This window comes from Pseudopipra pipra, chromosome 10, assembly GCF_036250125.1.
Source record: "Pseudopipra pipra isolate bDixPip1 chromosome 10, bDixPip1.hap1, whole genome shotgun sequence".
In the NCBI taxonomy this organism is placed as follows: domain Eukaryota; kingdom Metazoa; phylum Chordata; class Aves; order Passeriformes; family Pipridae; genus Pseudopipra; species Pseudopipra pipra.
In genome coordinates, this window is record NC_087558.1 from 25318169 (window position 1) to 25332377 (window position 14209).

The 14209-nt window shown below is 42.5% G+C and overlaps 1 protein-coding gene across 11 annotated transcripts in view; it reads left to right on the forward strand.

Moving 5' to 3' along the window:
• The window catches only part of YEATS2 (YEATS domain containing 2), a 53126-nt gene that overhangs the window by 35082 nt on the left and 3835 nt on the right, over window positions 1-14209 (forward strand). For 8 of the 11 annotated variants that reach the window (XM_064666962.1, XM_064666959.1, XM_064666957.1 and 5 more), the window contains 8 exons: window positions 830-941; window positions 2150-2223; window positions 3260-3339; window positions 4245-4446; window positions 5801-6027; window positions 7151-7225; window positions 8631-8704; window positions 9787-13408. In XM_064666962.1, coding sequence (XP_064523032.1) covers window positions 830-941; window positions 2150-2223; window positions 3260-3339; window positions 4245-4446; window positions 5801-6027; window positions 7151-7225; window positions 8631-8704; window positions 9787-9895 — 953 coding nt within the window. In that variant the 3' untranslated portion in view covers window positions 9896-13408. Of the gene's footprint in view, window positions 1-829; window positions 942-2149; window positions 2224-3259; window positions 3340-4244; window positions 4447-5800; window positions 6028-7150; window positions 7226-8630; window positions 8705-9786; window positions 13409-14209 lie in introns of those variants that run through there. The other 3 variants (XR_010433224.1, XM_064666960.1, XM_064666958.1) reach the window with 2 other exon arrangements.

Here is a 14209-nt window from a genome sequence, read left to right on the forward strand (position 1 = left end):
TGCCAAAGCATAGACAAGTACGGAGAGAAATGGGGATGTCCTAGAAAGCAACCATGAGTACCTTAAACACTTGTTTTAATCCATATTTGCAGAACTGCATAGAGCAGCAAGCGTTCAGTCACAGTGACTGTCCCTCAGACAGTGACTGTGGTGGGCAGTGCTGGAGGTTGCTCTCCAATAGTACTAGATACAGACAGCATGTGTCTGTGTGCACAGAGGGGGAGCATGTACTTTCAGTACCTCCCAGAATAAAGCGTGGGGCAGAGCTGAGACACTTGGAGTCCAGTTCATGCAGAACTGTCCTGTGTCTGTCCATCCCAGGAGCATGACCAGACTGTCTGGATGTTCTGGGTTGGGCACGTCTCTCTCCCTGCTTCTGTCTTGCCAGAGTTCTGTTCCAGACATGAGAAAGTTCAGATGTCAGAATCAGTGATGTCTTCAAAAAAGTTATTGCTTTGAGATGTCACTGCTGGTTAAAACTTAGTACCTTTCTATCCAGCTCTTTGTTTACAAAATGGCCAAGTACATTTGCAGCAGTTCAGTTTAGATCAGGCAGTCATATGCAAAACAGCAGCAATTGGTTATGCAGATTTTCTTAAAAGGATGAGATGTGAGCATGTTGAGATTTGGGGGAGGGGGAGGAACATGTTATGATGGCTCTCTTTCAGGAGAATTGAAGGTCAAATTTGTTCATGCTTCGCAATCGGGATGCAAACAACAAAGACAGTGATGTTATGTAAGACCCTTAGTCTTCCTGGAGTCTCACAAGACACTGTTTATCAAGCTGGCTGGTACTTTTTGTCTTCAAATGTGTTCTGTTTCTTTGAAGTTAAGATGGAGCCTGATTCAACTGGACAGAACTGCAGTTCTGTGGGTACCCAAGAAAGCCAAGCAGCAGTGAAAACAGAAGAGAGCTCTGAACTTGGGAATTACGTTATCAAGTAATTGTTCATTTCTCTATAAGGATTTCTGATCTTTGAAATACCAGGGGAATGGAGATGGTTCTAGGGATGCATACAGTGTGTTACTTTTGACTTAGAAATACGTCATAAAATCTTCTATCCCATACACTGCTGTAACAGTGCTAATCCTGTTGGGTGGCATTTGTTTCAGACAGTGTTGCAATATTTTCTTTGTAAATGGATTTCTATGTAAGGCTCACGAAAGGGGAAAAATTGAGTATTTGCAGTTGGTTTGGACTTTGCTAGAATCACAAGCTGCTAAAACCTCTTTATCATCCTCTGGATGATAATTCCCATTGCTATTGTGTGTCCTTAGTAAGGTTGAACTGCCCAGTGATATGCAGGTCAAAAAAGGGGCATCTGAAATAAATAGAACTGTCTGTCTTCTGGTCTCTCTGGTCTTGTTAAGGTCATGTACTTCTGTAATTACTTAGCATGAGGGCTGCCTTGCTTCAGAATTGGAATTAAATAATAATGAGTATTTATTCACTGGATGCTGTGAAATCCGGTGCCTTGTTTGTGATGCTCTTGCAAATGCTTATTAGTGTTTCTTTTGCCAGAACTCAGTCTGCAGAATTTTCTTTGCGTGTTTCCTGCAGTGTGTAGGATGTTTCTTCTGCTCTTGATTCCTCCAGTGGCTGACTTTCCTGTCTCTGTTTTGAAAAGTTTTGTAATCCCAACATATCCCTGCAGACATTACCCTGATGGAGAGTATGTGTAGGAGAGAGGAATAAATCTTAAGTCACTACACACTGGAAAGTATCTTAGTTAAAAAATAGCTGTTGGAAAATACAGCTCCTGACAGTTAAATAGAGTACGTCTGGTAAAGTAAACTCCTGTAAGTATGAAGTGTCCCATGAAGTATCCCGTGTTCCTACTGGGACAGCCTGCACTGGTAGGTGCATCTTATCCCTTAAAGTAGTGTTGCAGCTTGCACTTGAGGCAGGGATTTCTTCCAAGCCTATCTTCAGTTTCTTCAGCTTGAAAATGTAGCTTCAGATATGGACACTTTTTGGCAAGAGGAGGGGCTGTTTGAAATACCTTCCCTGGATTGGGGCATAACAGTTTACCCTCATTTGTGATGCCTTGGGGCTAAAGACTTTAAACCATGCAGTGATTTTGAAACATTTTGCAGCTGATTCATTGCTTCCAACAGTCTTCATTGTGATTCTTTTTATCCCTTGCAGCATAGAATATTTGGAGAACGTCCAGCAGCTTTTAACAGCAATAGTGAAGAAGGTCCCATTAATTGCTGAAAAAAGTAAGCAGTAAATGAAAAGACTTTGCTTCTTATTTTCAGTGTATCAACAGAATGCCTTGCATACTCTGTAGCCACAGAAGTTATTAAAAGGTGGAATGAAATGAAGCCATCCTCCCAGAGAGCTCTCTCCAGGGGTTGTTCTAAAGATGCTTAGAATTAGGTTCTTCCAGTAAAGCCAAATACGTTGTTATCAGCTGTTAATAACTTGCATCTGGTTTTTGGTTACAAATAGGTTGTATTTCTTCATATAATGGCTGCAAGTAGGTCTTCTTTTCCCTGGTTTGTCCTTAATGGATGTGCTTTTCTCTTCTTCTCTTTTTTCTTTTTCTTTTTTTTTTTATTTTTTAAATATAATGCCAGGATTTTAGAATGCTTACAAGTACAATAACATAGGTCAACACTGTAATGTGTTTGTTATTGGGGGTTTTGGTTTTTTCTAAACAAAAGGTGGTGATCTGCAGAGAAACATTTTATTTGTATATGGTACTTTATTTCACACCTCTTGCTCATGTACTTAGCTGAAAGTGTATCAGCTTTCTCTGCTAACTAATGCACTTTGAACACATGGTCCTAGAGGCTGGGTAGGACAGACCCTCTCAAGCAGAGGCAGCAGAGTAGGAGTGGGAGGCACAGTAAAGCTTCCATTACATACAGCTCTCATGCTTTTCCCAGAAAACCTTTTCACTCTTGTTTTATTTTTACGTTGTAATTTGTTTGGAGGGGAAAAAAAGTTTTCCAAAGGAAGAGATTTTGATTAGTAAGACAGACTTACAGGTCTACATCATACACTTTTTGAATGAAGAACAGCCCACAGCCACAGGTGTTTCTGTGTATGACCAAGACAGATGCTGTTTTGCATCCAAACACCACAGTGTCAGTCCCTCTTGGAGAAAGCACAGTATTTGTAAGAATTAGTTAGTCAGTGAGCCTGTGAGCATGATACACATTTCCCTTTCCTTTCTGCTAAATAACCTCAAACCCAGAATCCATCTTGCTTACTAAAACCTTATTCAGTTTTTGACTTCATGTTTTTTAGGTGAGGACGTAAGCTCTTTTTGTGCCAGTTCAGTGGAACAGTATTACAGCTGGAATATTGGGAAGAGGAGGGCAGCCGAGGTAATCCTCTCCTGTGTTTCATAAGCAATCATTAGGAATACAAGAAAGATTTCTGAATTATGGAACCTGCCTTCTTGTTGGCTGATTTGTTTTCTGAATAAGTCTGTTCTTTTAAATGGCAGCATTCCTTATGGCAAGAGACACTGACTTATGTTCAGGTAGTGATCCTGTTTATTGTTCAGAGGCTTTCTCAAGCAGAAGGGATTCTGAAGGTTATTTTCCAGGTTATTCAAAATCAGATGGTTTTGAAACATTTTAGAACTCAAAATTTTTGCCAATTGTCCTGTTAACATTTTATCCTCATCACTCCTCTGTGGCATATTACAGTCATGGGAATTTTATAAAACTTTGTCTACCTTTTTATGGGATTGTGTCTGCTTTCTGTAGGAAGAGAATTGAGGGATTTGCTGTAAACAATGCTAGTGCTGAAGTAGATTGTCAGTTCACCAAAGATAAATGTTTCAGTTAACCTGGACCTGTTTGTATTGTGGTTATGCTTCTCCCTATTTCTTTATAACTTTGTCATCTTGTATAGTTTTACAGGGAAGATGTTAACATTGGTTAGATCTTTTGCTGTTGCCAATGATTGCAGAGTTAAATCAGATTTTAAGAAGCATATTTGCTCTAGTGGATTTCTTGCACTATGCCATCTTAGGTGTTACTTGGGACATGAGACATTTCAAGTCAAGACAAATTTGTCTAGGGCCCTGTAAATGCATGTCCCTTTTCTTGAGACTTACTTTGGATGATAAAGCAAAGTTTAAATGACCTGTCAGAAGTCATTCTGACTTCTGAGAAAATCATGTTTCTTTTTTCTCCTTGCAACCTGGATTATTGTTCTGGGCTGTAGGCTAACCTTAAATGTTTTAGCCAGTGTGATGAGCTTTCCCTTTGGTTTGTCACAGTGGCAGCGAGCAATGACAGTGAGAAAGATCCTACAGGAAATTGTAGAGAGGCATCCCAGGTTTCACAATATTACCCCTCTGAAAACAAAGCATGTGGTGCACTGGTGTCGATGCCATGGCTACACTCCACCGGACCCTGAGACCTTGCGGAACGACGAGGACTCCATTGAAGACGTGCTGACACAGATAGACAGTGAGCCAGGTGAGTGTGGAGGGACAGGAAGCTCCTTTCTGCCAAAGACACCGTTTATTAAATGCCTTGAGATTGTGTGTATGTGCACACCTGTGCTGCTGCTGTGTTCTGAACTCGGTTTGCTCCGGTATAACCAAAGTTGGAGATTGTAAGGGCAGGCCTACAAGTGACGCTGTCCCTTGCCCATATTAGTCCTGATGTTTTTCTGGGACCTCTTGGGTTTTATTGTGCTTTGGGTCCTGTGGAGGCCCAGAGTGGATAAGTCTCATGAAAGATGATTCCTGCTCCACAAATATAATCTTTTATAAATGGATACACAAAGTAAGCATAGGGAGTAATGACATTTCTGCCCTTGGGCAAGCTTTAGCCTCTGTTAAGACTTACTGTGAAAACAGTATGAATGAGTTCAGCTACAAAACAAAAACCCCAAACCTGGCAGTGACAGTGTGGAGCTCAGTGTGGGTTAGTTTACCTCCAAAAGTGAGGTGAATTGGCTTATGTGAAGCATCCCACTTTGTATTACGGCTGCTACATTATTCCAGTAGACATAGCTCTGGGACTCCACAGTTCATTTTAGTATGTATTAAACGTACATCTTTAATTTCATCCATTCTTCACAGTTAAGCTCTCTCATTTCACCTTCAGCTAATCCCTCTCCCAAAGCTGAATGTTTTTCTGTTCTGATCATTCAGGGATTTTAGGTATTTCACAGAAGTGTATGGAATGGATTATACTTTGCGAAATCTGGCCCTGCATTGCAGTTGTTGAAGGTGGAAAGGAAGGCTAATATCTACCTTTTAATATTTTTAGCTAAATCACTAGATTTTTCTTTGTCTTTGAGGTTTATTGCATAGTTTTCCACTAAAGGTTTTACTGGCTCATGTTGATCATGAAGAGAAGAGGTTGCCCTTTTGCCATTCCACTGTGAATGTCTTCTGATTTTTTTTCTCAAAAATCATGATAATGCTTGTCAGAATGGGAAAGATGATTTAGTGTTAAATGATGCCTGCATAGTAGAAACTTCACCTCTCCAAGCAAATTGAAGAGCATCAGACTGGTTTGCCAGTTGCCAAAAAACTTCTGTGAGAAAGTCTGGGAGACTGACATTAGCCTGGTTTTGTTTGAAATGCAGCCTTCTTGATTGGTGTAGGAGCACATGAGGGAGAGAGGACCACAAGTGTCATAAAGATATAATTAGAACGCTCTCAGTGACTGTTTGCATTTCTGTGCATCTTTGTGTTTGGTAGGAACTACAAAAATAACTTGCAATTACCTTAATTTCTTACCATGTTTTGAGTGTGCATCTGTTTATAAACAGCTTTTCATAACCTATCATGTGTTTAATTGATTGCTTCTTTTTCAGAATGCCCTTCATCTTACAGCAGTGGTGAGGAGCTGTGCCGAAAAGTAGAGGAACTACAGCAATTTCTGAAACAAGAACCAGAACACGAAGAGGAAGTAGATATTCTCAACTTTAGCGAGCCATTAAAAATAAACATTAAGAAAGAACAGGAGGAGAAACAAGAAGAGATTAAGTTCTACATGGCTTCCTTGCCTGCATCGGAGTTCGTGAGGGACACTGCTGAGAAGGTAATAAGTGACTCATAAAGCTAATTGGAACTGTTGTTAAGCTAATTGTGGTCTTGCATTTATTTAGTTGCCTTTTTTTCATCTCCGGATTTTTTAATGAAAGTTTTTATAAATGCCCTGGAAAAATTGAACCTTCTGACTCATGACACTCAGCTGCCACTGCTGGCAGGAGAAAGGGAAGTATACCAGCTGGCTGTATTGCAAGGCGTAGTACAGAAAAAAAATCATCTTGGAAGGCTAAAAGCAAGGATAAATGAGGAATGAGGAGCACTAGCACTGAATTTTTCCTGTGAAAGATTTGGACTTGTTTCTTGGACCAGTGCTGTTTAATAGCAACTCCTGAGAAGGGGTTGTGATAAAGATTAGGCCACAGCAAACTTCTTGAGTGCTTGGATTGCTTCCTCCCATTCAAATCAGGGCAAAAAGAAAGGGAGAGGGAGGTGTTCTGTCACCGCAGCAGGGAGGAGAGAGAGAAGACTGGCTTGGCTTGTAGAAAGAGTGCTCACCATTGTACCAGCGGAGACGGAGCAGCAGGAGCGGTTTGCGTGCAGCAGTTGTGGGAGAAAGAAAGGATCTCTGTCTCCACCTCACATGCTGACATCAAGGGACAAAGCTTTGGCTCTGCAGTGTATCCAGACTCTTGCTACATAGGTGACAAAGGCACAGACACAATGAGAGTGGGACTGAGGGATGAAACACTCTTTTGATGTGGAACTTTTGTGCCAGGAGTACTGTTCAAAGTGCTTTCAGTTGCCATAGTTGGGTGCAGGGAAGATGATGAGTAGATGGATTGAATATATGTACAGTTTTAAAATAGAGCTACTGTTCTCAATCCAAATATACCCAACGCAGCCTGGATTTTGTGTGAACTTTCTGAAACAAACATTAAAACCTGCTTTTGTTTCTTCTGACTTTTAGAGACATTTCTGCAGGCTGTACTAATTTTCCCCAATTTTTTTTTAAATGAAGCCTGAGATTATATTGCTTGGAAGTTCTGCAGTGTCTGCTTCTTTTTTAACTACCCTTTGAAATATTTTTTCCCTGTTAATCTCATCAAATCTGTAGCACAGCGTGAGTTGTGTTATTTGATGTACTAATTTTTTTTTCCTCTCATATTTTATAGATAGGGATTTCTTTTCAACCTGCTGAGGTACAAAAGAATGTTTATGCATCAGTAATAGAAGATATGATTTTAAAGGTAAGAAATTATTTCACAATAAGGATTTAAATGTAATTGTATTAACTCAGGAATTAGGAAACAAATTGAATATCTTTATTAATATGCGTTTATCAAATTAGGAGATCAGGGTCTGATGTCTGTCTTTCTACACATATGGGCAGGTATAAATCTGCCCAAAGAGTCATACACTTTTGTGAGTGTTTCCAGCTTTCTAGCTGATTTGTTGACTTGGACACGGAACGGTGATTTGCAGATTCTCACTGCCACTAAGATACTGACTCATTCTGTAATTTTGAAAATACCTCTTACTTTGTCCTTCCCTTCATAACTGGGGGTGAATCTGCCAGAGTTGTGTAAGACTTGATTATTTTATACAAAGTTAGCTATTTTTCCCTAAATACCTTTCGGGTGCTTTGCTTGTGTTGTCTCTGCTGGGAAACTGCTGAATTCCTGCAGACAGTAACAATTCTGCCTTGTGTGAGAAACCATTCCTCTATCGTAATTGCTTTTGGAAGAACAGAGAAATGGTTTCGTACCAGCTTGGAACAGCATGGAGCTGGAGTTCTTGGGTTTGGACTGAAGGCTAACACAGATTATTTCTAGCAGCACTCTGCTGTATTTCATGCCAAAGATGATTTTGGGGGTTCTTTTTACAGACTGCTGCTTATTAGAAGGTGAGTTTTTAAAAAGCTAATTGGTTCCAGGTGGCACATGCACTCCTGTGCATGCCTGTGCTGTGCTCCCTGTTACTTAGCACAGTTAAATTCTGATAGAGATACATCCATTTGTAGACACAGATTGTAACCATCAGGTTGCTCCATTACAATTGTACAGTTATGCCAGTTTTCCTGACTGAATATCCCAGAAATCTCTGCTCTGGTCTTGACACAGCACAGAAAGACAAGAGCCTTAATTACTTTTGACTGAACCTTGGTTAAGCCAAGTGTTGGGCATACACCTGCTGGCTTCTTGCTGCCCAGACTAGAAGGTTTCTGAGGCAGTGTCTTGACCACGAGGAGTAGTTGGCAAACATGTATCAGTTCCCAGGAGAATATCTACAATCTGCCATGTACAAAACCAGCTCTGGTGTGTGAGAGGAAGGGCCCTGAAATGCTCTTTGAAACACAGGCTCTGGAACATTGGATCCACCCTGCTGTGCACTTACTGCTCTGCAGGTCCAGAGGGAAACCAGGCTGGGCAGTTACAGTCTAAGCCCTGGGTGTCTGTTGGTCTCTTCCTTTTTGTTAAATATACACGTCTTAAGTAATAAAACTCACTTGGGCATTTTGAGCTGCCCTCTGCTGATTGATTGAGGTTTGAAGTAAGCTAAAATTTCTGCTGCTCTGACACTGATACTCGAGCAAATCGCAAGTTTCCTGACTCTTTTTGTAATGCTGTCTCCTACTGTTGTCTCCTCTCGCAGGCCACTGAGCAGCTCATGAGTGATATCCTGCGGCAGGCGCTGGCTGTGGCGTATCAGACGGCTCCTCACAACAGGTACAGCAACTTGGTTCTGTGGGACCACTCACACAGCACTGAGGGCTTGAATGGCTTGAGACATTTAGTCAGTGTGGGGCTCAGACCATGAGAGTGAGGGAATTGGTGGACTATATTCTGGGAAGATCCAAGCCTTATAAGGGGGTTCGTCATCTCCTGGCTCCATAGTGGCAAAGGATGGAAACATAAACAACATCAAAGACTGGGGCAGGATTCTCTGGCGTTGCCACACCCAAAGGCAGATGACCTGTTTCTACAGAGCCATGTTGGAAGGACCTGCTAACTCTTATCCATCTCAGGTTACTGTGTAGACAACTTAGCCATGGCCTGCCAGAACTTAAACAACCTAAATAATCTCTGTATTTTGCTGATATACACTTCTCTGGCTCAGATATTGAGTGATTTTTATAGAATCATAGAATGGTTTGGGTTGGAAGGGACTTTAAAGACCATTTAGTTCTAACTCCTGCCATGGGTAGGAACACCTCCCACTAGACCGAGTTGCTCAGAGCCCCATCCAACCTGGCCTTGAACACTTCCAGGGATGGGGAATCCACAACTTTCTCTGGGCAACCTGTTCCATTGCCTCACCACCCTCAGAGTAAAGAATCTTTTCTAATATCTTATGATTAGGCCACATTTTGATTTCTGTTCAGCAGAATGATTTGGGATAGCTTGAAATTGATTAAAAAATAACACTATGAGAAAATGCTTAGTTTAAATATTCACTTGTATGCAACGTGTAAATGTTTATACAATATACATAAAACATATGTGTATGTGTTATATGTAGAAATACATACACAATTTCTGTGCTACAGAAGGTCAAGAATTAATATTTCAGCACTTGATATTCCTGTCTCGGTACCCAAGAGGTTTCCCTCAGTCTTGAGAGTGGCTGTTTTGTGCTGTGACATTTTAATGCTTTTCCTGTGTTGCTCTAACACCTGCTCTCATATAATTTTTTTGATTGATATTTTTATTCCCCCCTTCCCCCACATTGGTAAATTTATTGGCTTGCTGCTTTATGGACACGTGCTTTTTTATGTATTGTAATAGCATCTCTGATGCATTCCCTGCAGGACTCCAAGAGAGATCACAGTGATGAATATTCACAAAGCCATCTGTAATATTCCCTTTCTTGACTTCCTCACAAACAAACATATGAAGATACTAAATGAGGAACAATGAAATAGAGCAGAGAAGATGCTACAGGAAAGGTGGATTTATGACTGAAGTTGGGTTGACAAATCCAGTATTTCTGTAGAACACTTATATACATTTATAACGTTGGGCTACTAGATTGTTACCTCCAATTAAAGATGCACCTTAATGCAACAAAATGATGCTCTGTTCCAAATCAAGTTGTTAAATGTCAGTGTTTACTTGGTAAGTGTGTGTTCAGTGGCTGAACAAACATTGTCAGTTTGCATCGAGTTGCTAGCTGTGAGAGGCTCCACAGGCCTGGTTCCTCTGAGACAGTTCTATTGATGAGATTGAACTGGGTTTTAAGATAAAAATTATGCTTTTTGATGCAGTCTACATGCGAGTTGGTTTCTCCATGCAGTGGGCAGGGCACTTGCTTTGGCACTCTGAGTGTGAGAAAAGTCTAAGGCAGCTTTTAAAGGTGGGTCATTTGAGTAGATGGATGGGGTAGGTTTGGATGTCAGGGAGCAGAAAGCTGATGGCTGCAAAAATTCTGCCAGTCCTGCCCGAGCATGATGTGTGTGACTGAGAACACAGCTGGGTAGGCTGATCAGTAGCTTTCTCAGCTAAGTGTCACCTCACCAAATTCCTTACCACTCTAGAGGATGTGTCAGATGCTGCTTTTCTTGGTCACCTCAGAAAGGGTAGACTGGCACATTCTCGGTCAAGATGAGCAAACCACGGTCAGGCCTGAGAAGATTTGACTGACCACTTGTCCTGCATGGGAAGGGAAGGAGCAAGGACAGCATTCAGTGTTTGTGGGCTTGGACTGGCTGAAACACTTTGCTTGCCCAGCAAGTGCCTCCCCAGGCTGTCAGAATGTTTGGAGTGTGCTGGAGGGCAGGTGACCAGCTGTGTTGTACAAGTCTTAATGTTTTGGCAGTGTTCAGTAATGATCAGCTTAGACTGAAGTGCTGTGGGAGCAGCACTACTTTGGATTAAGTTGTGTTCTACAAGCCTGATAGGATGAAAAAGTCAGAGATTTGCTGCTTGTGGGGAGATCCTCTGATGTCTTGACTGGAGGAAGAAATTCTGCTACTAACCCCAGCACTTACCTGTCTCAGGAACATCACTGGTGAGGGAGACATGTCTGCAGCCTGGCTATCAACACCTCGCTGGAGAAGGCTTCGCTGACAACATCCTGACCACCTCACATCCACCACCCCTTTGTCCTGCCTCATGGGGGCTTGCTGGTAGTGTGAATAAGCCATTGTGAAGCTGGTGGGACTCCTGTGGGACTGTCATGCTTTCAGCGTGCTTGTTTTGTGTGGCAGTGCTGTTGTGTGGGTGGAGCATGGGTCAAACAGCCAGAACCTCCAATGTGCTGATCTCAGCTGGGTCTCTGATCTGCTGCATGGCCTTTGATTTAATCACTCTGTGCCTCAGTTTCCCCATCTCTGATCATGGGGAGCAGGATACCTACCTCATAGGGGTGTACTGAGGCCTCGCTCTTGTTGGTGCCGTGCTTTGACAATACAAAGCCTTTTATAAACATTAAGCTACAGTTATCTTTCCTGGCCTGGGGTAGGAACAGAAATCTTCAAAATGTTATCTTTTGGTGCTTTTTTTGGGTAGAAGACAGATGATGGTAACTCCAGTAGTGTGCACGAACTGTGAAAAATGGTTCAGTTAAAGCGTGGCTTCAGGGTGGCTTCAGGCTTTGAAGGAGAGTAGCCCAGGTTTAATGCAGTTGTTAAACTGAAGAAAGCACTGTGTACCTCAGATGGGGTCCTGCCTGTCTTCTCCTTAAATAAAACTAGGGTCTGCAGAAAGCCCCTCTCAGTTCATCACAGCTAACAGGGAGCTGTAGTTCTCTTCAGTGTAAGAGTGGCAAAACCTGACCCTTGAATCCAGGAAATGGGACCAATGGATGAAATCCAAACAGCATTCAGAGAAGGACTTAAATGCCCCCTGGGAAGGACGTTACAGATGCTCTGGATTCAAAAGCTAATCCTGGCTTGTTCGGGTGAGCTGAGTGCAGGATTGCCTGCGAAAGGAAAGGGCACAGCTTAGCCCTGACATTAGTTTATCAGCAGAGGTCAGTGTGACGGAGTCGAGCAGTGGTGATTATGTTTCAGCTCAGTGTGGAGTAGAGAGGAATCCCATTAGCTGGGGAACTGCAGGCCCCATGCTTTGTAGGCTGTAGTGATTTCCAAGCCTGTATTTACAGGCATCTCTGTGTGCTTCTTTTAGTGCATCAAAACTAAAGAGAAGGGCATTTTCAAGATCTGTCACTGTCAGGACAGCCTGCAGGTTGTGTGGGAACAGCCTTTTGGGCAAACTCAGTCGTGCTATGATCTGCAATGACCTTGAGTAGGGTATGCAGTTTTGGGCAGCACAATATAAAAAAGACATTAAGCTATGAGAGAGCATCCAAGGGAAGCCACGAGAATGGTGAAGGGTCTGGAGGAGAAGCCTTATGAGGAGCAGCTGAGGGCACTTGGTTTGTTCAGGCTGAAGGAGACTGAGGGGAAACCTCATTGCAGTTACAACATCCTCATGAGGGGAAGCAGAGGGGCAGGTATTGATGTTTCTTGTGACCAGTGACAGAACTCAAGGAAATGGCACGAAGCTGAGTTGGGGGAAGATTAAGCTGGATCTCAGGAAAAGGTTCTTCACCTGGTGGTTGGGCACTGAACAGACTCCCCAGGGAAGTGGTCGCAGCACCAAGCCTGCCTGAGTTCAAGAAGCAGTTTGGACAGCACTGTCAGGCTCATGGTGTGACTCTTGGGGTGTCCTGCACAGGGCTGGGAGTTGGACTTGATGATCCTGATGGGTCCCTTCCAACTCAGCATATTCTATGATTCTTCTGGGCTTAGTTTCTGGGATTGTGATATGCCCAGAGCAACTTTTGAGGATGCAGGAGCTTGTCTTTGGGCATCTGTTTGCAAATCGTGGCTTCTTTGCCTGTGTCCTGCTTGTCTGTGAGGAATGGAATTTCAGAATGAGTCCTGCACCTGGCTCTGAAGCAGGCAGGTAATGACTCCTCATTCTTAATGGGGTTCTTGCACAGGAGACCTATTGCTACATTTCTGAGCAACCACAGGTTATTCTCTTAGGAGATGCATATGAATAGTATATGAAGTTTGCTGAAGAAAAATAAATTGTTAAAAGCAGATAGGAAATGACAAATTTGTTTAGTCCTTCACATGTAGGAAACGTTTGCAACAAGTTCTTTGCATTTTGAATAGTGGTGGGAGAAAAATTTGTTGGTGAGAAGTTCCTGTGGGAATTGCTTGGAGATGAGGTAGAGATTGTGGAATTTCACACACCTGTTCAGGTGTTTGTGGAATGCTACATGTGATACAGTGTGTTGAAATGTTATGGTGTATTTCTCTGGCTTTTGAAAGAGTCTGGATACAAGTGAAAGATCTCTTTACAAATATTACCCCTGTTTGTAATGCTGAGTGTTTAAATCCTTCATGTTATCTGTATTATACTGTATAATTGTGTAAGATACGTATGTTTACAATAAATTCTTTTATTAGCTGTGACCTAGCACAATTCTAATTTGTCTTGACTGTCACCTGTCACTCAGCGTTTCTCCAAATTCGCAGATACTTCTGTGCTCTGTGTATTCAGAATGTCCTAGTTAGTTCTGGATAAAAATTGCTAGTTGTGGAACTGAACTGAAGGAAAAGGTAATTTTTCCCTTTCCTAGTTATTTTAAAAAGCTCCTGGTTTAGGAGGCTGGGGGAAGGGAAGCCAGGAGCTGAGCTCCAATCTTTCATCCTCCAGAGCAGCCTGTTTAAACAGCAAGTAATTATGTGGAAGATTGAAAAGCAAGGTGGGTTGAGATTGACCAGCTGCCAGACACCCACCCAGCCACTCTCACTCCCCTGCAGCAGATGAAGAAGCTTGTGGGTCAGGATAATTTACCAGAGAATCATTCAGTTTGAACAAGACCACTAAGACCATCGGGTCCAACAGTAAACCCAGCACTGCCACGTTCACCACAAAACCGTGTGCCCAAGTGCCATATCTGCACATCTGGGAAATCCCTCCACCGATGGGGACTCCACCACTGTTCTGCTCAGATCAAGGCAGTCTCTGTAGATAAAACCAGGGACATCACGTACCAGTTACTGCCGTAGGCAAAACAGACTCGACTTCGGGAAAATTAGTTGAATGGATTGCCAAGTAGAACTGGATGGTGAGAAGCAAAGACAAGAAAAAACAACTGAAAAAAGCATCATGTGTGTCCCCCCCCCAACTCATTTTTCCTCAGATTGACTTCTCCAGTCCTTCACTCCCGACTGCTGCCTCCTCCGTCCCTCAGGCACTGGGCTCAGCCGGCTC